Raw genomic sequence first — 24,134 nt, forward strand, 5'->3', positions numbered from 1 at the left:
ATGAAAATTGGCTAATTCCTGTTCTTAAGGTAGGACTTGAACCAGTTGAGTGCTGTACCAGAGAGTCCAGCCAGCTCTCTAGGCGTTCCAGTAATATATCATGATCAAAGGTGTCAAACGCCACACTAAGGTCCAATAGTACCAATACTGTGGATTTACTACGGTCAGTATTTATACGGATATCGTTAAACACTTTGACAAGGGCTGTCTCGGTGCTGTGGTGCCTACAAAAACCAAACCAGACTGATAAATATCAAAGCGGTTGTTCATTGTGAGAAAGCTGTTTAACTGCTGGAAAACAGCTTTTTCAATAATTTTACCAATAAATGGAAGATTAGAGACTGGTCTATAGTTTTGCATTAATGTGCTGTCTAGGTTCTTCTTCTTTAATATTGGTTTGATAACTGCTGTTTTTAAGGCTTTGGGAAAGACACCTGATAGGAGGGAAGCGTTAACTATTTGGATCAGATCCTCCCTGATGGTTGGGAGGACCTTTTTAAGAAAACCTGTTGGTAATATATCCAAGCAGCAGGTGGCAGAGCTTAGTTTCTCAATAATTTTATCAAGGCTTGATTAATTTATTGTTTGAAAGTGAGTCATTTTCTCTGCATAGGTGTTAATTGGGCTTAACGTCGGTATTGGGGTTGAAACTAATGTACTGATTGACCTTCTGATTTTCAAGATCTTTTCAGTAAAGAAGCTGGCAAATTCATTGCAGGACCTGGTGGAGCTTAATTCGGGGACTACTGCCACCTTAGGAGTAGTTAATCTCTCCACTGTAGCAAATAATGTCCTAGCATTATTGTTGTTTCTGTGAATAATCTCAGAGAAAAATGATTGCATCCTTCATGGCTAGTTGATACTTATTCAGCCTCTCCTTATATATCTCACAGTGAACCTGGGGTCAAGTTTTACCACCATTTTCTCTCAGTGCGCTGGCACTCTCTTTTTTCATTACATACCAGTGGATCACTTCTCCACGGAGACTTCTTTTTACTAGAGACAGTTTTAACCTTAAATGGTGCAATCTTATCTGTCTGTGAAGGTTCTCAGTCATCCAGGTCATCGTAGTCAAAGGAGCTTGCAAAGAAAAGCGTCTGGACTTCTTTAAGTTACTTGAAGACGTTTCACCTCTCACCCGAGAAGCTTCTTCAGTTCTAAGGTCAAATGGTGGAGAGTCCCAGATATAAACCTAGTGAGAGTAACCCCCCACAGTCCTTTTGTCCCTCTGTGGGGGGTTACTCTCACTATATCTGTGAAGGTTCTCAGTCATCCAGGTCATCGTAGTCAAAGGAGCTTGCAAAGAAAAGCGTCTGGACTTCTTTAAGTTACTTGAAGACGTTTCACCTCTCATCCGAGAAGCTTCTTCAGTTCTAAGCTCAAATGGTGGAGAGTCCCAGATATAAACCTAGTGGGAGTATCCCCCCACAGGGGGACAAAAGGACCCCCTGATGATCCTCTAATCGCCTGAGACAAGGTGTGAAACTGGGTGTGGGTCCCAATCAGCCAGAGTTTCGGGTGAGTTCATTGTGAAACCTGGCCCCACCTTATCATGCAAATTCCTGAGATCAGATGGCCCAGGATGTGAGTGGGCGTTAAGGCGTCTGGGAAGGGATCTCAAAACTGGATTATAGATGGCAGAAAGTTGGTGTCGTAAACCACCGCCTCTGTTCAAAGATGGTCGCTCACAGTGGACATAGATGGCTTTTTTCACTCCTCTTTCAAACCATCTGTCCTCTCTGTCCAAAATGTGAACATTGGCATCCTCGAAAGAGTGTCCTTTATCCTTAAGATGCCGATGGACTGCTGAGTCTTGTCCTGTGGAGGTGGCTCTTCTGTGTTGTGCCATGCGCTTGTGAAGTGGCTATTTGGTCTCTCCAATGTAGAGGTCTGAGCATTCCTCGCTGCACTGTACAGCATACACCACATTGTTATGTCTGTATTTTGGCATTTTGTCTTTCGGGTGAACCAGTTTTTGTCTGAGCGTGTTGCTGGGTCTGAAATACACTGGGATGTCGTGCTTGGAGAAAACTCTCCTGAGTTTTTCTGATACACCAGCTACATAGGGGATGACAATGTTGTTGCGTCTGTCTTTCTTATCCTCCCTCGCTGGTGTCTGATCTTCTTTTCTGTGCCTCTTTGCTGACTTTAAGAACGCCCATTTAGGATAGCCGCACGTTTTGAGTGCTTCCTTTACATGTGTGTGTTCCTTCTTTTTTCCTTCAGGCTTAGAGGGAACATGTTCTGCCCGGTGGTGTAGGGTCCTAATTACTCCAAGTTTGTGTTCCAGAGGGTGATGGGAGTCTACAGGAGGTACTGGTCCGTGTGTGTGGGCTTCCGGTAAACTTCGATGTTGAAGTTTGCCTTTCCTGGACTGCGCTGTGCACATTGAAGAGAACGGCAACCTCAACATCGAAGTTTACCGGAAGCCCACACACACGGATGTGGTGTATGCTGTACAGTGCAGCGAGGAATGCCCAGACCTCTACATTGGAGAGACCAAACAGCCACTTCATAAGCGCATGGCACAACACAGAAGAGCCACCTCCACAGGACAAGACTCAGCAGTCCATCTGCATCTTAAGGATAAAGGACACTCTTTCGAGGATGCCAATGTTCACATTTTGGACAGAGAGGACAGATGGTTTGAAAGAGGAGTGAAAGAAGCCATCTATGTCCACTGTGAGCGACCATCTTTGAACAGAGGCGGTGGTTTACGACACCAACTCTCTGCCTTCTATAATCCAGTTTTGAGATCCCTTCCCAGACGCCTTAACGCCCACTCACATCCTGGGCCATCTGATCTCAGGAATTTGCATGATAAGGTGGGGCCAGGTTTCACAATGAACTCACCCGAAACTCTGGCTGATTGGGACCCACACCCAGTTTCACACCTTGTCTCAGGCGATTAGAGGATCATCAGGGGTCCTTTTGTCCCCCTGTGGGGGGATACTCCCACTAGGTTTATATCTGGGACTCTCCACCATTTGAGCTTAGAACTGAAGAAGCTTCTCGGATGAGAGGTGAAACGTCTTCAAGTAACTTAAAGAAGTCCAGACGCTTTTCTTTGCAAGCTCCTTTGAGTGCAATCTTATCCATCATGTCTGAGATTTTGGATAGAAAATCATCTGTCAGTTTGTTTACTGAATGTGTGTTGGTGGATGTTGGTGATTTAAATAAGGTAGAAGTGTACATCAGTTTAAAATTTTCAGCTGAGTTTTCTCAGCTACACTTGCTACACTTGCTTGAGATTCATTTTGGAATCAGAATCATATTTTCTCCAACCCATAGAACGTGGAAAACAGCAGGGAAATTAGCAAGGGCTTTGTTTAGGCTTGTGTTAATATTTATTTGGAAACTTATCACACAGCACCAGTGTTGGGGAGTAACGGAATATATGTACCACCGTTACGTATTTAAAATACAAAATATGAGTAACTGTATTCTGTTACAGTTACCGTTTAAAAAGGTGGAATTTAGAATACAGTTACTTTGTTGAAATAAATGGATTACACGGCGGTACTTTCCTGTTTCATATTGTGGTGGGTCAGGACTGTTTGGGTTTCGTGTGACAGCTACGTTCTGTTGTTCCAGGCGGCAGCGTTACGGTTGCCATGGTTACAGGGTGACGCTCTCTCTCTCTCTCTGTTACTGTGTGTTTCCTGGGTGAGAGAGTGCCTTTTTGTTGTTGTTGTGCTAAGCTAACAGGCAGAATGCTACAAGCATAGCTCTAAAGAATGTAGCCTCATGGGCAGTGTAGTTCGTGCTGCTGGGAGAATGGACTGCCATACACGTTATGTGTATACAAATGTGTCTGTGAGCGCGAGGAGGGAGAAAAAGGCGAGTGGAAAAGTATGAGTTGTCATTGAGCAAAAACGGGAGCTGGAAGCATGTAAATATAATAACCACCTCAGCCAAGAAGAGTGCCTGACGAGCCCAGTTGTAAGTAAGCTATTAAGACTCGACTGTACACCGTGTTCGCGTTTTCCTCCGAAACAATAAGTTCAGTTGGAGCAGCCTTTCAACGCCTCTCTTTGTCTCTCGCAAGAAAAGTTGACCTAGACAACAAAGTAAAGCTAGTTTTTGGCTACGAGCCCGACACGGAACCCGCCATATTAGTCAGAGGTCCCGTTCAGAGCCGCGGACCTTCAGTAACAGTAATAAATCACAGCAATAGTACATTCACGTAGTTGTAAAAAGCATGATAATATATTAAGTAATCCAAAGTATTCAGAATACGTTACTCTCATTGAGTAACGTAACGGAATACGTTACAGAATACATTTTGGGGCATGTATTCTGTAATCTGTAATGGAATACGTTTTAAAAGTAACCTTCCCAACACTGCACAGCACTGAGAGGAAGGTCGTGTGATATGCTAAATATTAAATATATTGTCATACCTATAAGTGTCTTGGTCCTGAGTCTGGTGACCGAGTGTTTATGTTTCTGTTGTTGATATTCTTTGATTCAGTTAGTTTGTGGTGATTCTTTGTTTTTGTCTCCGCATCTCCCCTGTGTATATATATATATATATATATATATATATATACATATATATGAGATGTAGATATATATATATATCTACATCTCCATAGGGGTCGGCACACAATGCACCCGACCCCTATGGCGCCTCCTGCGGGTGGTGGGCCTGCGGGAGGATGGGCCCATGTCTCCTCTTCGGGCTGTGCCCAGCCGGGCCCCATGGACTAAGGCCCGGCCACCAGACGCTCGCCCTCGGGCACCCTCCCCGGGCCTGGCTCCAGGGCGGGGCCCCAGTAACCCTATCCCGGGCAGGGTAAACTGTTCCCTCGATATCCTTTTCATAAGGGTCTTCTGAATCGCTCTTTGTCTGGTCCCTCACCCAGGACTAATTTGCCATGGGAGACCCTACCAGGGGGCAAAAGCCCCCAGACAACATAGCCCCTGGGATCCCTGGGACACACAAACCCCTCCACCACGATAAGGCCGCGACCCGGCCTTGGATAAAGCGGATGAAGATGGATGGATGGATGGATAATAATAATAATGATAATAACTGTTAAATATAACTTGATTTACATTCTTTAGGGAATGTTTAAGGATTTTGTTTACTTGATTAGACAGGCTAATTGCATTTTTAGTTTGTTTTTTTCCTTTCCCTTTCTTTTCTTTTCTTTGTTTTTTTAAGGTCAGTGTTGCCCTGTTAGTACAGAATACTCTTTATTCCTCTGGGTACTGGAAATACACAAATAAAGTGTTCTGTGTTCCTACCTTTTATGTGTCTTTTTTTCCCCCAAATATCAGCCTGTAAGAGTTTAAATAAAAACATTTCTCTGTTTGACAGTTAAAAATGTATAACAGGTATTTTATTTAATAAAAGAATCACAATTCATGTTTATTAACAGATAAATTAGTACATCATACCATGATATGTAACATATAGTGTGACATTTTTTTTACTGTGACAAGTATGGTTTGTCATGAAAGAAAAGTATATAGTACATTTTCTAATGAACACAACCAAATTTACTAATAACTGAAGCATCTGGCATGCATATTCAGAAGATCATTCTATATATTCAAGTTTCATTCAATATGATTTATTCATATTGAAAAAAAAAATGGCACAAAAAATTTTGTATATACATATACACACACACACACACACATATATACACACACACGGCAGCAGTGATCAGCAGTGATGCTTGGCTACAAGTTGAACAGCCACAAGGAGGCTAGACCCCCTATGCTAAGCAAGCCTACCGCAAACATGAGCGAGACAGATAAATATGAAGGCATGCCAAGAAGGCATCGGTGGGCAAGAGACGAAAGCCTGAAAGATAGAATCATGGCCAAGCTTGAAACCTGGACCCCCCGTAGCCGGTTACCAAGATTACGTGAAGTACCCTCAGAAGGTCTGCTAGATGATGTTAATGCAGCACTAGGGACGATACCTACAGCCACAGTTACCGACACTAACAAGCTGATCTACAATACGGCAGCAGTGATCAATGAGATGCTTGGCTACAAGTTGAACAGCCACAAGGGGCAGTACCCTCCGTGGAGAAGGAGGCTAGAGGCTAAGATCAAGGTAGCACGGAGGGAGGTTAGCCAACTATCAGAGTTGCAGAAAGGCGCAATGAGGAAGGTGCCTAAGAAGTACAGGAAGCTGTACATACCTGAGGCCTTGGAAACTGCCAAGCAACGACTCACAGCCTTGGCCAGCCGCTTGAAGAGGTACACCAGAGAGATAGAAGGCAAGAGAATAAACCAGCTGTTTTCCACGGAACCAGCCAAGGTGTACTCTCAGTGGCAGGGGAACAATATGAGAACAGCACCACCAAGGCTGGAGGCAGAGCAATACTGGAAGAGCATATGAGAGAAGGACGCAACCCATAACGACAATGCTCAGTGGCTAGTGGATCTGAGGGCAGACCACGGCAACCTCCCCGAACAGGGTCCAGTAACCATCACAGTGGCAGATACCCAAGAAAGGGTCTCCAGTATGAAGAGTTGGACAGCACCAGGCCCTGACATGGTTCACGCCTACTGGCTGAAGAAGCTGACTGCACTCCACGAGCGCCTGGCAGCACAAATGAACCAGCTGCTAGTTGACGAGAGACACCCAGAATGGCTAACCGAAGGCCGGACAGTCCTGATCCTCAAGGACCCCCAGAAGGGACCGGTCCCCTCCAACCACCGACCAATAACCTGCCTCAGCACCACGTGGAAGCTCCTGTCAGGCATCATAGCGGCTAAGATGAACAGGCACGTGGGTCAATACATGAGCGGGGCACAGAAAGGGATGGGCAAGAATACCAGAGGCGCAAAACACCAGCTACTGGCAGACCAAGCAGTCAGCCGAGACTGCAGGACCAGACTGACCAACCTGTGCACTGCCTGGATTGATTACAAGAAGGCCTATGACTCAATGCCCCACACCTGGATCCTGGAATGCCTAGAACTATATAAGATCAACAGGACCCTGAGAGCCTTCATCAGGAACTCAATGGGGATGTGGCGGACAACACTGGAGGCCAACCTCAAGCCCATAGCACAAGTCACCATCAAGTGCGGGATCTACCAAGGAGATGCTCTGTCCCCACTGCTGTTCTGCATAGGCCTGAACCCCCTCAGTGAGATAATTGACAAGACTGGCTACGGATACCGACTACGGAATGGAGCAGTTGTCAGCCACCTCCTGTACATGGATGACATCAAGCTGTATGCCAAGAGTGAATGAGACATCGATTCATTGATCCACACCACCAGGATATACAGCAATGACATTGGAATGTCGTTCGGGCTGGAGAAGTGCAGTTGGATGGTAACAAAGAGAGGGAAGGTAGTCAGAACTGAGGGGATCAAACTACCAGAAGGCAACATTGCAGACATAGAGGACAGTTACAAATACCTGGAGATCCCATAGGCGAATGGGAACCATGACGAGGCCGCTAGGAAAGCTGCAACCACCAAGTACCTGCAGAGGGTCAGGCAAGTCCTGAGGAGTGAGCTGAATGGTAAGAACAAGATCTGGGCTATCAACACCTATGCCCTGCCTGTGATCAGGTAGCTGGGGTAATAGGCTGGCCAAAGGAGGAGATAGAAGCCACTGACATCAAGACAAGATAGTTCCTTACCATGCATGGAGGGTTTCACCCCAAGTCCAGCACTCTGAGGCTGTACGCTAAGCGGAAGGAAGGGCGCCGGGGACTGGTGAGTGTCAGCACCACAGTCCAGGATGAGACAAGGAACATCCACGAATACATCATGAAGATGGCCCCAACTGACAGTGTGCTCAGTGAATACCTCAGGCAGCAGAAACCCAAGAAAGTGGAGGAAGGCAAGGAACCATCGATACCGATACAGACGGACAAAATGGTGGTGGCTAAACAACCGGACATAGTGGTGGTAGACAAACATGAGAAGACGGCCGTAGTGATCGATGTAGCGTTTCCGAATGACAGCAACATCAGGAAGGAGGAACACGAGAAGTTCGAGAAATACCAAGGGCTCAGAGAAGAGCTCGAGAAGATGTGGAGGGTGAAGGTGATGGTGGTCCCAGTGGTAATCAGAGCACTAGGTGCAGTGACTCCCAAGCTAGGTGAGTGGCTCCAGCAGATCCCGGGAACAACAGTGGAGATCTCTGTCCAGAAGAGCGCAGTCCCGGAAACAGCTAAGATACTGCGCAGGAACCTCAAGCTCCCAGGCCTCTGGTAGAGGACCCGAGCTTGAAGGATTGACTGCCCACAGGGGCGAGTAGGGAATTGTTATTTTTTTTAATATGTGTGTGTGTTTATATATATACATATATATATACACACATATATATAACTGTAGCAAGTGTATATATATATGTATATATATATATATATATATATATATATATATATATATATATGTGTGTGTGTGTGTGTGTGTGTGTGTGTGTATACTGTAGCAAGTGTATATATATATATATATGTATGTATATATAACAAAAAACTATATATTTATATAAAACAAAAAACAGTAACTAACTGAAAAAAAAATCTCAATCCATTTTCATTTATAAAATAAATGATCTCTCAATTTGGAACGAATCTGCTGTTGAACTTAAAATGCCTCAACAGTGACATCTGCTGATATCAGGGGGGCAGGATCTCTTCTTTCAACTGAATACACTTGCCTTTTTTTATTCATTCATTCCCTCTTAATGAGCACGGCAGTTCAAATCATGGACAAAGGGAGAATGTCCTTCCTTGCTGATCAACAACCACAACAAAAAACTGACATCAAATATGTTTAAACACATGACTAAATGTGACATTTTATCTGTTCCTTTTCAGAAGACATTTTCTTTATTAGTCCCAACACTTAGCTCAGTTTTTTTTTTATTGCTTTATTACTTTGTATAGTATGGATGGCTTTAAGGGAGGTTTTTATCGGTAGGAAAACTTGTAAAAATACAGTTAAAAGTCAAGATTTCTGCTTGTTTGTTGTGAGCAGCAGCTCAACCAAGAATTATAAATGGCTTCTCATGCACATTCAGGCCTCATTTAGACACTCTTTGCTACAGGCAGACATTTCTGCATTTCTGCCATTCAAAAACACTTTGTTTATAGTGTTATATGAAAGCCTTATTTTTATGCATTTGTTACTACTAAGGAGAACACATATGAGGTTTAAGGCCTAGACAATTTTTTATATATTTTTTTGTCTTGCACAATGGAAAATGTCTGAAAATAAAAGTGGGTATCCCTTTATCCAGCTCTTAATTTTATAAATTCTCCAACATGATGGAAATGCAGCCAGATGCTGCTCATTTTATGTTTTTGCTTGTTTTTGCTCCACAAGCTTGCACTTGGCTCTCTGTGTACCTGGCCTGTACTACTACACTTGTCTTCAGATCATCTGCCATCCTTCCTTCTTTTACATAATGGTATGATCCAAGTCTGTCTGTACATGCGATTGCTCGCATGATGTGCCAATCAAAATAGAGTCCCGCCCCTGTCTGCATGAATTCTCAGCAGGGCTGAAGATTTGGCTTCCACATACTGAGGGGCCATTAATTACTGACATAGGAAATTATCGCACGGCCCGGATATAAATGTATAGTGGGCCGTATGTTTGAGACCCCTGCAATATACAGTTTATTAATTAATGGAATAAATAGCTAGGGTATTTATATTATTGTGTTGTGTGACTTCAGGCTTCAGAGAAGTTGGCTTTCCTCTCATATGCACAGTCCTATACAGTGGGGCAAAAAAGTATTTAGTCAGCCACCGATACAATAGGCAAGCAGCTTGGTGTGAAAAAATCAACTGTGGGAGCAATCATCAGAAAATGGAAGACATACAAGACCACTGATAATCTCCCTCGATCTGGGGCTCCACGCAAGATCTCATCCCGTGGGGTCAAAATGATCATGAGAACGGTGAGCAAAGATCCCAGAACCACACGGGGGGACCTGGTGAATGACCTGCAGAGAGCTGGGACCAAAGTAACAAAGGTCACCATCAGTAACACACTACAACGGCAGGGAATCAAATCCCGCAGTGCCAGACGTGTTCCGCTGCTGAAGCCAGTGCATGTCCAGGCCCGTCTGAAGTTTGCCAGAGAGCACATGGATGATACAGCAGAGGATTGGGAGAATGTCATGTGGTCAGATGAAACCAAAGTAGAACTTTTTGGTATAAACTCAACTCGTCGTGTTTGGAGGAAGAAGAATACTGAGTTGCATCCCAAGAACACCATACCTACTGTGAAGCATGGGGGTGGAAACATCATGCTATGGGGCTGTTTTTCTGCCAAGGGGACAGGACGACTGATCCGTGTTAAGGACAGAATGAATGGGGCCATGTATCGTGAGATTTTGAGCCAAAACCTCCTTCCATCAGTGAGAACTTTGAAGATGAAACGAGGCTGGGTCTTCCAACATGACAATGATCCAAAACACACCGCCCGGGCAACAAAGGAGTGGCTCCGTAAGAAGCATTTGAAAGTCCTGGAGTGGCCTAGCCAGTCTCCAGACCTCAACCCCATAGAAAATCTGTGGCGGGAGTTGAAAGTCCGTGTTGCTCGGCGACAGCCCCAAAACATCACTGCTCTCGAGAAGATCTGCATGGAGGAATGGGCCAAAATACCAGCTACTGTGTGTGCAAACCTGGTAAAGACCTATAGTAAACGTTTGACCTCTGTTATTGCCAACAAAGGTTATGTTACACAGTATTGAGTTGTATTTTTGTTATTGACCAAATACTTATTTTCCACCCTGATTTACGAATAAATTCTTTACAAATCCTACCATGTGGATTCATGGATTTTTTTTTTTTCACATTCTGTCTCTCACAGTTGAAGTGTACCTCTGGTGCAAATTACTGACCTCTGTCATCATTTTAGGTGGGGGAACTTGCACAATCAGTGGCTGACTAAATACTTTCTTGCCCCACTGTATCTCCCTCTGGGTTATTTAAAGGGCCCATTCATCCAAATTAACAGAGCGCCCATATCTTTCATGTTACCTAAAGCTTTCTTCAGTCGTGTTGCACCGCTATTATTGTTTTATCATTAACTATTTTCATGCAGTTGAGTTGAAACCATGTCATTATTAGGTAATGTTTGCTGCAGGCAGTCCAAAAAGGACATTCAGGTAAAATGCTTCTCTAGTAGTTCTGCTATACCTGCTGCTTGAAGTTGCTGTAAGAATTCTTCTAATGCTAATAATAGAGAGTAGAGCGTCGGCCACAGCGATCCCTCCCACTGCAGTGGCAAATTCATTCAAAACAGAAGCATTAGAAATGCCGATCAGCTCACCAGCACAGAGCAGAAGCCTTTCAGCATTTTGCTGTTGTCTAGCTCAATCGTATCACTTTGACGGAGTCTATTCAGAGGTATTCATGCATCTGCCTTCAGGCTACAATGGCAGCCACTTTATAAACTGTCAGGCTGCTTGCCTCAAGCTTTCGGTTCATATTGTTTCCTTTCTTTAATAGACTTGGAGGAGTTCATCAACTCCTTCAGTGGCAAATGCAGGCACAGAATAGCAGGCTGGCCTCCTTGTCCATTTCAACCCAGGTTAATTTTTTTTTTCTTCTCATCCTGTTAGCGGCCCACAACATACATAAAAGTTGTTTCTACACACTTGCTCATGCCTGCACACAGCAAACACAAAACATTTCGCAGTCTGGGCGAAAGCAAATTCTTCAAATCAAGATATTTTTTAAAATTAAAAGACATAAATATAGGCACACAGACAAGGAAGATTAATTATATTAAAATGTCATTTTCATCAAACTCCTGTTTTGATGTAAATGTGAATATTTTGTTATGCCATCCACAGTAATAGCAGCTGAAATATGAAATTACAGCAAAATTTTGGACCGGTTTGCATGACTTTTTTTTTGATGTGCTGTAATTAGAGTTAAACACAATCAGAGAATAAATCACTACTACTGCTGAGGCTGTTCTCGTGGGTCAGGTTGTAGTAAAACCTACTAAGAATCGCATGCTGTGTTAATCAATACCTTTAGACTTCTCTCAGAACAAAGTGAAAAAAGATTTTTGTGCAAAGAGCTGCAGCAGATCCATTCACCAATCCAAGGTTACTAGCGTGTCAGAGTGTGGTCCCTCATGAAGCCACAGTGTGAACAATGCTGTTTCCACCATGACCAAAGACTGTGCTAAAGATTTGGCTCGATTATTTTTATTGCAGTGATAGAGAAATGGCTGATAATCCACTTTCATTCCTATAAACAGAGTGAACATTTTCTCACCCACCAACCAAAAACACTGTTGGGCCTTTATACCCAAGTAATCTCTGTTTATTTAAGGTTGTTTTTTTAGCCAATAACTATGAATAGATGGTGTTTACTAAATGAGATTTACTTCATGAACTTATGGAGAAACCCACAGAAAAGCCACTCACCCCCAGAGAAATTAAACTTGCTAAATAATTCTTAGATGATTTCCTAATCACCCAATACAGATAATCACTTTCACACACTCTCTGCTCGTTTTTGTTTGTTTTATGTTTGTCATAAAATTTAACATTTGAAACAAAAATTAAACAGGCAGTGGGACATTAAAAGATTTCAAACCCTCTTTTCAGTATTATACTATGATCTTGTTCTTTGGATCCTCCTTTAATGCAAATCTTTTCTTTTCATGCTTAATTTCATTCATATTAATTAGGCGCAGGCCCCAACACTCACATTTAAGATAATATCTGAGGAGTCTGGGTTTTTGGAATTTTATCCTAGTTTTCCTGGGACCTTAACAATATCGAATTCCATGAATAATACAGCAACAGGATGATTGGTTTACATGTTTATATTTTTATACTGAAAAATAATAGTTAAAATTTTTACTTTGCAATAAAGCAAGAGAACTATGGCCTTGTTATTTCTTTAAATCCAGATATCTGCTTTGATATATTTTTTTTGTTGTTGTTGTTGTTGTTGAATTGTAAACATTATTCCCCCTAAATCTCAGGGGCATCTTGTTTTTAAAGACTCACAAGCTATATGGCGTTGCTGTATTATAAAGGAAGTGATATTGCAAATCAACATGTAATCTACATTAAAACTTATCCAAGCTTAATTTTTAAGCTATTTTAATTTCAAAATAAATTCAGTGGTGCTGCAGATGGAAGAATAACCTAAAAGGCATTACAAAGCTGCTGCAGAGTATTTCTGGTCCGACTGATTTTGGCAGGGAGCGGTGTCTTTAAAGAGAGCAGAGTTTAATCCTACAGCTAGCTGTGAGAGAAGCAAGGTGTAGAAAGAACATTCTCTGAATGGTCTGTTAGCATACAGCGGAAAGTTTTCCCGTGCAGCCAAATGAACCGGATTAAAGTAGATATTTCCCTTCTACACCCTGACACAGGCAGCTAACAAACCAATCAAGCACATGATATCAAATGAAGTTCTTAAACCTTGAAAAGGTGAGTGAAATCTTCAAATCTAAAAAGGCTTTTTAAGGTTTCCAAAAATGTATCTTGGCATTTAGTGTTTTCCGGCTATGAGGTATTCCACTCATTTAAAAATACATGTAAAACGTTGATCAATATAATTCATAGAATAATGACACGAGCGATACAAATTCAGAATTAGACTAGAACTATACAGCCGAGGTATAATATTTCTTTAAGGTTTCAGACTGACCAAAGTGTTAACATTGCATGATTTTGTTATAATATTGTTTGTGCAAATATTATATTGCTCTCTTTGCATTTGCACTGTGTATATCCTTTACAAATGGGTTGTTAATGGGATGCCATAGGCTTCTGACTGCCCTCATCCCAGTTTTGCCTGCTTACTCTTTGTGGACCATTCCTCTTTTGTTGGCTGATCAGCTTCCTATTGGGTTGCCAGACAAGATCCTTGGCATTTGTCGGCAAATGAAAGAAGGATTAAGGGATGGCTACTAAACACTCCACAGCTAAGAAGTGGGCTGCTATTCTCCTATTCAAAGCCCTCTCCCAGTTCAGCAGCTCCCCTTTATATATATTTGTTTTCTCAAAGACAACATTGAGAAGTCCCCAGTTCTGCAGAAATAAAGGAAAGTCAAGCCGGCAAACATGCTTATAGTTGTTGAAAAGGAAAAGAAATCATACAATTAGCTGCACTCTAAGTACCAACAATTACAATCAAGTGTGATGTTTTCTTGGTGTAAACCTTTAAGATGTTTCATATGTTGAAAGTATTAAATTAATTTATCAACTACCTAACTTGGTGGTAACTGAAATGTCTGAAAGAAATCAGTCTCTGTTTGATGAGACTACAGAAATGGAACCAATACTCATAAATGGGAATAAGAAAATATTAGCAGATCAACTGGTGTAAAAATAGGTATTCTTCTCTGATGTTCTGTAGAACCTGTGGATCCTTCTGCTGGTCACTGAATTTGATTCATCCACATTATCATTGTCATCAGCAGTAATTCAGTATTATCATTCATCATCAAAGCAAGCTGCGACAAACAAAATTAATTTCTGGGCACATGATACATCTGAACGTCTGTTATACAGAGCATTAGACTGATTATATGCAACATAACAAATTATGTGGAAAATATTCTTGTTAAATATCTCGGTGCCTATTTTTAAGGCATATTTGAACAACCAATACAATGCTCCAAAACACATGTGAATCACTCCACAAATAGTCTTCACTTTTATTGCAAATTGCAGTCTTCTTTTCACATGTAATCCTTAAATTGGATGTGAAAAATAAAACTCAGAAAATTCCTCCACATACGTAAATGAAAACATGATCACTAAAACAACTGAGAAGTCTGAAACTTTTACTGATTTACTGCTGAAAATTTTGCTTAAAGTAGATGTTATCAAAAACTGGAAATGCAAACTTGTTTAGTTATTTCTTCTGTTATCAACTGTTAAAAAACCTCTAACGGCCACTAATGAAATCTCTGCTCTCCCTGGGGCAACAACTTATATTTAGCATTGTTCATCCTTGACAACAAGCCCTGAACCTGCTTTAATCTGAAACCTTACTGTCACACATTTCTACATTAACTGACTCACTTTCTGATGTCTGTCTTTTATATGATTTAAATATTTCAGTTTTGATCTTTTCACACAGTAAGGCTATTCGAATAAAACATTCCCATGTTGCTTTCTGATTTTTCCTATTTGCTGTGTGTCTTGTGTTACTGTGCTTTATCTTGTTCCTCTGTGCGTCTGCAATGACCCAGTTTCCCCACAGGGATCTAATGCTGTCCCTGCCCACCTCCACAACCTCATCCAACTATGATTCCCTTCATTTCACATGGTGAGAGAGAGGGAGACAACTGTAATTTTAAAATGTATGTTAAATATTTATCTCTGGTTTTAAGGAAAGCAGCTATTAATTCAAGATGTGAAAACTTGATGTCATTTGTTTCCAAATAACCACAATGATTTCACTCAGACATCCCAGGAAGAGAGGCCGTCCCTCTAAACAGAGGGCTGGACAGATCCTCTCTCATATAGAAAATGGGCTTTAATTATTATACAGGCAAGCCTGAAGGCAGTGTTGGCTTCAGCTAATGTGATGAACCCTCATTGTGGCAGTGTCACTACAAATGCTACAAATAATGAAAAGCAACAGAGGATCAAAGCCTCTAAGCTCCTCACTTTGCACCAGCAGCTTCATACCTTCCTCACCTACTTTTTCCTCTGCTGTTAAAGTCTGAAACAGAGCAGAGGAAGCGTGCCCTCAGGTCTCCCTCAGGCCAGCATACCACCACAGCTTCAACAGTCAGCATTACAGTGGAACCAGCTTCTGTGAACATATGTGCCTTTTTTATACTTATAACTCATTTGTAAGGGAGTAAAATTTCCCTGTTATGACGCAAAACAACCTCTGCATCCATAATCACAGACTACTAGCATGTCTATATGTTGATTCTTTTCAAAGCTTTAGGGACAGTGTTAGCTGATTCCTAAGTCTGTGCATTCTTTTGTCCTTCAGAGGAATGATTTGCTATAAAATCAGTGCATCCTAGGAATGTTTAGTCGAGGGCTACGTGATGATGTTTATAACATCATGGTCTCACATCACTGATTTTTTACATTTTCACTAGTGATTAATTTATTTTATCACTCGCTATAAAAATTAAGACTTTTGGTTATATTGGATTTTTATATCACTTCTTATATCAGTACAATAAAGTGTTAATGTAACATACTATATTAAAATACATTTTATATTCATATGCCGTGAACAAAATTTCATCAAGGATCTTACAAAATTTTATTTACAGTACATCATTATAAACTATACATCTGATCGGTGGTAATGCTTTGATGTAATCTAGATCATTACGTAAGACAACAAATATTATCTCCACAAAGATTTGGAATCAGTGTGATGGGATTTATTTCTGATGTTTGGAAACCTTTAGTTTTATATTTAAAATTCAATACACTTTTTATATGTTCATTGTAATATTTACAATTCTTTGTTTAATTAAAATGAAATAAATTACATGTGCACTCTGCACAGCAAAATCTCCAGTGTTGAATTAACACTAGAGAGTGTATATATGGGTCTACACCTCTGAGTGTTTAATACAACACTGTTGAGTGTTAAATTAACACTTTTGACAGTGTTATATGTTTAAAAGTAACCTAGTCAGTTTTGAAGATTAACAAAGTCTAACACTGAGCAGTGCTGATTTTCTAACACTGGAAAATAACTCAAAATGTTAGAAATATTCCAGTGTTAAAAAATCAGCACTGCTCAGTGTTAGACTTTGTTAATCTTCAAAACTGACTCGGTTACTTTTAAACATATAACACTGTCAAAAGTGTTAATTTAACACTCAACAGTGTTGTATTTAACACTCAGAGGTGTGGACCCATATAGACACTCTCCAGTGTTAATTTAACACTGGAGATTTTGCTGTGTGGGATGATGCCTTCAAAATGCTATATTTAAGCATGCCAACTATTACCACAGGTCAAAGACAGAAAAGCAGCAGATCCTCACACTGACGCAAATGCCAGCAGCATTTTTGAATTTTTACCCCACGAATGACTGTGACACATCACTGTCATGATGATTTTGACTCACTACTCATTACTGCTGATACACTTCCACTGACTTCCAATCCCCTTTACATTTTGTAACACAGTTGTTAAAAATGTGAATTTTGGTGCACAACAGCAGGGGAGAAAAGAGAGGTTAATCCCAGTTTAATACAGTGATGCACAGCCCAGGACCGTGGCTGTGATGATTGTGTTATCTGCAGACAGCATTTAAGTCTCCCTCAATTTCAACCCAGGTAAAATAGCTGGAGGAAAGTGAAGGTGGAGTAGAGTAAGTGTGAATGCCCGGGGAAATTGTTATTAATAGCTGCAACTTCCCACAGACCGTGCTCTCTGCAAAGAAGCTTCCCGTCACCTCCACTGGATTTGTTTGAAGTGCTTTCTCTATCCTCACTGTGTACCTTTTTTCTTTCAACCAGGCTGGACTCTAGAGGGTTTTTTTCTACATAATGCTTATTTATATCTTTAAGACACAGCATACGCACTAAATAGCTATAAACTGTAGAAAGACAGCCTGGACAGCTGTTTAACTGGATTCCAGTCACCTCCAAGAAGCATTTTCAGTGTTTTCTACAACGTGACAGTAATTTACAGAACCAAGGCCATTACTTTGAAGCTTTGATATGTACATTTAGCAAACGTAAACAATGATCCTAACTGAAGATTAACAGTAAGTTTGTCATATATCAGTTATATGTAAATGTCAGACTATCACGTGTTCGTGTGTGTGTGTTACTTTTAAAGGTTATTTCAAATTAGGCTTTCTCATTTTATGGCGTTTTTAGCTTGCTGTAATCAGTGCTCACATATCATGTAAATAAAAAAATCATCTCATATAATTGATCAAATAAAACTGGTAAACAGTACCCTTCAATGAGTTTGTCTTAATCACTACTGCCTCTTCCATTCAACCTAAAATTCCCTCTGACTCCTGCTGAAATATGTACAGCACACCACCAAAAGTAAACATTAAAATTAAAATAATTATATATATATATTTAAAAAAATACTATCTAAACAAGGGGAACGGAAAGCTTACAATCTCATGAATTTATGCTGCAGGCTTCACACCATGAAGTGAGCCACTGAGAGATGAAAGTGAAAAGAAATAAAAGGCTCAATTTAATCTGCTTTAAGGCCCTTCAACAGCATGTGCCTGGGACTGTGAGAGTGAGGGCTGATAGGGGATAAATATATTTCTTACCATGCCTTCCAGCTATTACACCCCTCTCCAACACAGACGCCTATTCAACAGAGGCAGGTTTCATTACCAGCTGTAATAGGCTAAGTCTTCAAATTATGAAATGCCAAGCTCGGATGACACAGAGACACTAGCTGGGCTGATCTTTTGAAGAATGTGGAAAGGGGGAGACTTGATAGCTGTTTGAAAAAAAAAATCACCAGTGAAACCAGTGGTCAGAAAGCACTGGGCCCGCTGCAGGCCTCAAGTTTAAAGAACAGACGGCCGTCCACACGCTACATTCAAACATGCTGCATCGACGTCACTTTAATAAAAATGAACTAAACAAAAGCTTCCAACCGCCATGTATACGTGTGTATATGAAAGAAATATGAAGAGGGGATATTTAACACCTTCCATTAAAATCGTACTATAACGATATATTTACTATGCCTTTTCATTTTAAAAGTTGTGAATTTAATACATGCATATATGTAATTGTGCCATTTTTGGCTAGGTTCATGTATTTATTTAGCGTTTGTTTGTTTGTAGGCTAAATGTCATTTCAGAGGAAAATTCTGCTTGAAATTGGTATCCACACACGGAGCTGACGGCCTGGCTCCTGTCGCCTGTGATCGGTATGGACATTTGTCACCGTTTAGCGTGACGGGAGCCCGCGCCAGCGCTCACCATGAATATTTAAGCGGCTCCAGGCGGGAGAAGTCATGGGGCAAAACGCCCGTTTAGACCTGATTAGCAGACAGTTAGCCGCTAGTCCTCCCGGGGCCTACCTTTGTCCCCGAGGATGCCGTCGATGCTGTGTTTCGTTTTCTTTTCTCCGTCCTCTTCCTTTTTATCGCACTCATCCTCATCTTCCTTTTTCCCAAAACGAGCGCGAAGTACACGGCTGATCGAACTCACTGCGAGCAGAAAGGCATCTTTAGCAATAACATAATAATAATAATAATAATAATAATAATAATAATAATAAGAAGAAGAAGAAGAAGAAGAAGAAGAAGAAGAAGAAGAAGAATGTTTTTATATTAAATTCACTGTTATTCTATTATTATATCATTATTATTTTATTATATTGTACTGTTATTATTTTTGTTATTACCATATTACCATTTACAACGATAGCAACAACAACAACAACAACAATAATAATAATATTAATAATAATAATAATATATTTTTCGTGATAACTTCCTTGATTTGAAAGTCTGTTTTTATGTATTCTTCGCGGAGGGCAAAATTCAGAGAGTAAAACTGTGAATTAAACGCCGCTTACCAGAGGAGGCCTCACCTGAAGGGACTGTGCTTCTGTCACACACCCCGTCCTTCAGTAGCTTATCCCGGATCTCCCAGCTGAACATGCCAGGGTTGTCCCGCTTGTACTCTTCAATCCTTCTCTCTACATCCGGCGTGGCTACCTGCTGCAGGTTGCCGTGAGCCACACAGAAACAAGGAGAGTGAGCTGAGCCACAGGCTACAGGCCCCGAAATCTTTCGAGTGACTTTTTAGAAAGCAGGTGGAAATATAAACTATAACAAGGCTGTGGAAGCCTACAGATAATCTACAGATTACTAACTTATCATTTAGCCTAGTGGTATTGACAGACAATTATCCGTGTTGTCCTTTAGATCGTTTCTCTCACCCGGGGTTTGCTGCCACCTATGGCGCCGGGTCGGATGGACCCGGTCTCTTGGTAGCGACAGAGGATCTTGGACACGCAGCCGTGGGAGACACGAAGTTGGCGCGAAATGACGCAGGGCCGGATCCCGTGGTGGGCCATCTCGACTATCTTGTGTCGGATATGGTTGGGCAACGGTCGGCCGTTAATGAAGACCCCCCCTAGCTGGTTGACCCGTCCCTGGCCCAGAGGAGTAGATACTGTGGATGACACAAGGCCAGATTCGGTACAGAGCGGCTTTAAGCGCAGACTGTTGTCTGTTATTAAATAATCCAGTTTGATGACAGGCTATTTTTCTTATCAATCACACCTAATGCGAGCCCGGTGTTCTTTCAGCTATTCCCTGCCAGTATTCACTGACAGTACCACGTGTCAATTGTTTTCAAATCTCATTTGATCGCCATTAAGGGCTAACACTTCACAGTTCCACATGCCAAGCAGAGGAGGTGAAGAGCACCTGCTGCCACGTTTCACTGTTCGCCGTCACGCTGTCCAAATATTGGACTGATCCTCTGCTTCTGCCGGTGGGTGCCAATTTCCAGGCGCGCGGAACTTGAAGCAACCCAAGTGCTGTAGAGACTGTCTCTGTTTTCTCTGGAATTTCTAGTCGTTTTCAATTCGCTGACAAAGTGGTCACTGGATGATTAAGTGTGCTTGTGACCGGGGCCTTTAATATTTAGCATAAGAATAATACAACGGAAATTGTATTAGCATAAGAATAATGCAACGTGAGCTTTTTTTTGGGGGGGGGGGGGCACTTGCCTTTATTCATGCAATTGTGTTCAGTGCCAGTCCTTGCACACAAAGTTTACCCTGGAGTTGAGGCCTTAACTGTTAAGCACGCTGAAGGTCTTCTCACGTGCCTTTAATGTTTAATGCAGAATATTTGTTTGAATAATCTTCAAATTAGGCTCGCATTTTTTTTAGCCTCCGCAAAAAATCTACCGGAGTCTGAGAGGTTGTTCAGGGCTACTGTCAAGCTCCTACCTTCCAGAGGGAATCCAGTGCGGGGATAGTTCTGTCCGGGAGCCGGGCGCATCATTCGTGGTACCGTTCCTGGCAAAGACGACATTGTAGCATTAAAAACAACAGAAAAGAAAAGAAAAAAAGACAAGAGAAAAAAGAAAAAAGATGGACACGTTAGATGTCCGATTCAAGAGTTGATTTGTTGGTCACACGCGTTCTGAGGATAAAAAGTGGCAGTCAGATCCAGCGTGGAGTAAAAATCAAACAAACAAGCAAACAAACGAAAACGGCGGTTGGATGTTAAAATGTGAGCCCACAGCATTCAGGCACACGGGACTGCTGTGGAGCGGAGTCCTTAAAATGCTAATGTGCTCGCAGTATACAGTTGTTCTGTCTGACATCAGTTTATTTTCTCCCGGAGAAGTCCGGACCAGGCGGACTGGAGAATGGACGATTTTTCGCGAGAACCAATAGGTTCTTGGCGCTTTCTCTTATTTGAGGGGAAAAGGCTCCAACAAGTTTCAGCAGCCAATGAGAACGAAGAACGCACAAACGTACACACACACATACCAAACACACGATACACTCACACTGAAAATGCAGGCCTTAACACAGACTTAGCACATCCTCCACACCCGCACATCCGCCTGTACGTCACACTGGATGGACACAAAACACCAGCACCTGTCAAATACAGGCTACTGCAAGCCAGTGCAACTACTCTATAATGAACAGCTGCAGGCATTGACGTGTGCTGTGCTCACTCTTTCCTTTTATTTACAGCTGGGAAAAAAGAAGCTTAAAGCAGTTTGAGCCAAAAGCAGCAACACAAGCTAGTCCTCAAGGTTTGACACTTTTAGTCTTTAAGGTGAAAGTGTTTTCCATGTCTCATTTTCTGATCACGTCTTTCTAAAAGTTTGAAAAAATAAATAAAATTGTGAAGCAGTGTCTGTCCTCTGAATGATGATAATAATAATTTTTAAAAAAAACCCTGAAAAGCTTAAAAAAAGGAAATACAAAAAATTGTGTAAGATTCTAAGTGAAGCATTCACAAAAAGCTCAACAGGATTTATATTAATCAATTTTAATTCAGATCAAAAAATTATAAATGTGTTAAATTCAATACACCCAGTGCTGAATGTGAGGAGATAATGATAATCAATATTATATTATATTATTATATAATATATTATTATTCACTGAGTTGGAGATGCTCTGTATCTCACTGTACAGCTGTAAAGTGGCAATAAAGGCACTCTATTCTATTCTATTCTTTTCTATTTATTTACCCCTATTTATTTTGATGAAAAAATGACTACATATGGTTGTGTTTTTAATATATTCTTTATAATTAAAACTACATTTAAAAAAAAATTAGAATTAAAGTTTCAGTCCATACATAGATACATTCACACATAGAATTAATTGTCTAATTGATCAACTATATGATACAATAATAGGCGCAATTTTACGGGTGATCAGCTCTTATTGTTTGACCAAGCAGACAAATCAGAAAAGTCTATTGTTTCTTAGAGCCCTGAAAGTCTCTTGCAGACATCGTGTTCTACTGAATCTCCTGAGACAAATCCTGAGAGAAAACTTGTCTTTTGAGAGATAAATGGTATTTAGAGTAAAGTAGAACTGTTGCATTACATGAGCTGCATTCGTAGGGATGTACTGCAAGAATGTACTATATACAAGTACATATTTGAAATCGTCAAATCAGCAGCCGTTATTCAAACTAGAGCTGAGAATTCCACAGATAGTGTTTGTATAAAATTATTTATTTTAAATTAATAGGTGTGTCTTTTTTCAAATTTATTTGTCACACTTTGTGGATGTTATGATACCAAGCAAAGCCTGAAAATGCTACATAACATTAAAAACATCCTGAATGCAGAAGAGAAGGCTTCAAAGTGTTATAAGAAAAAGTGAAACATTTGCTGTGGATTCAAAGTATTCTACCCTGTGATATCAGTGAAACTGTTCAACAGCTTTTTTTGTGGGGAAGGAGCATTCCACAGTATATACAGATCTTTACTAAAGAAACATTATGAATTCTGGTTTAACTGTACATCCTTAGGATGTTTTCTGACACAGCTGAATTTAATTCAGTTCAGTGGTTCAGTTCATATAGCACCAAATCATAACAAAAGACACCTCAAGATGCTTTACACTGTAAGGTACACTGTAACTCTACAAAAATACACTAAAAACTATGTTATTGTAGAAAACCCCAAAAATCATATGACCCCCTTTGAGCAAGCACTTGGTGACAGTGGGAAGGAAAAACTCACTTTTAACAAGAAGAAACCTCCAGCAGAACCAGACTGAGAGAGGGGCAGCCATCAGAATAATCAGAATCAGAATATTTTATTAATCCCTAGGGAAAAGCCATCTTCTACAATCAGAAGAGATTAATACTAACTAAAGATTAAATGCAGAGTGGTTAAATGCAGAATGGTGTACACATAGTTAGTGGACAAAAAGGTGAGTTAAGAAGAAACACGCAAACTAGCAGGAGGGACTATGCGCTTACCTGCTGCTCTCTGGCAGGTAGCTCCATGCCCTCCTGGGTTTTAAATGCACCTTAGAACACACATGCATCAACACTACAATGAGCGGGTGGAGGGAGGTTTGGAGTCTTCTCTCACCCCCATTCTCTGCGGTCTGCTGGAGCGGGGGGGCTAGGAGGAGGAGTTGGCCGTCCAACTGCAGTCTGGAGTGTGGGGCCTCCCTGCTGCTGCGGAGTCGGGGCGGTCTGCCTCTCCCCACCGCAGGGAAAAGGGTAACACCACCTGGGTCTGGGTGCAGTTCCCCCCTCCAGGGACAAGGGTACCTAGACCCGGTTCGTAGAGTACGCTTGGGGATTTTGATCGTGTGTACAGCGTCTCTTTATGTCTGTCTCCACGTTGGTTGAGTGTGGAGTAAGTGCATATGAGAGCATGAGGGTGGGAATGGATGTTTGTATATGTGTGTGCCTGTATGTCTGTGTCTATATGTCAGGTTGGGTATCAGACACCACCTCTCTGGGGACATCTCAGGCCCTCCAAGGTTTGGAGGCCTATCTCCCCCCACCACCACTTCCCCTGCCAGTGGCGGACTCCCTCAGACATCGGTGCGTTGGTGGTTCTTTGTGTCTGGGGATGGGCGTCCAGGTACACACCGGCTCACTCCTTGGCAGCCGCTTATCGGGGCCTGGAGCCTGGGGCTCGCTCGGGCCACTTCGGAGGTGGGGTGGCCCCAGCCTCTCGGCCTGGGGCTCGGTCACTCAGGCA

General features: G+C 41.5%; 2 protein-coding genes across 7 annotated transcripts in view; one reads left to right on the top strand and one right to left on the bottom strand.

Moving 5' to 3' along the window:
* LOC309696400 (paired box protein Pax-7-like) overlaps positions 1-21,743 on the bottom strand; it is a 120,776-nt gene extending 99,033 nt beyond the window's left edge. For 3 of the 6 annotated variants that reach the window (XM_082517616.1, XM_082517613.1, XM_082517617.1), the window contains exons 1-4: positions 20,878-21,404; positions 19,855-20,090; positions 19,489-19,633; positions 18,989-19,117 (exon numbers count right to left, since the gene is read on the bottom strand). In XM_082517616.1, the coding sequence (XP_082373742.1) occupies positions 18,989-19,117; positions 19,489-19,633; positions 19,855-20,090; positions 20,878-20,962 (595 nt within the window). In that variant the 5' untranslated portion in view covers positions 20,963-21,404. Of the gene's footprint in view, positions 1-18,988; positions 19,118-19,488; positions 19,634-19,854; positions 20,091-20,877; positions 21,405-21,446 lie in introns of those variants that run through there. The other 3 variants (XR_014273460.1, XM_082517614.1, XM_082517615.1) reach the window with 2 other exon arrangements.
* The window catches only part of asxl1 (ASXL transcriptional regulator 1), a 267,754-nt gene that overhangs the window by 112,368 nt on the left and 131,252 nt on the right, over positions 1-24,134 (top strand). The gene's annotated exons all lie outside the window — the stretch shown is intronic.

This window comes from Aulonocara stuartgranti (assembly GCF_965226115.1).
Source record: "Aulonocara stuartgranti genome assembly, chromosome: 20".
Taxonomy (NCBI): Eukaryota; Metazoa; Chordata; class Actinopteri; order Cichliformes; family Cichlidae; genus Aulonocara; species Aulonocara stuartgranti.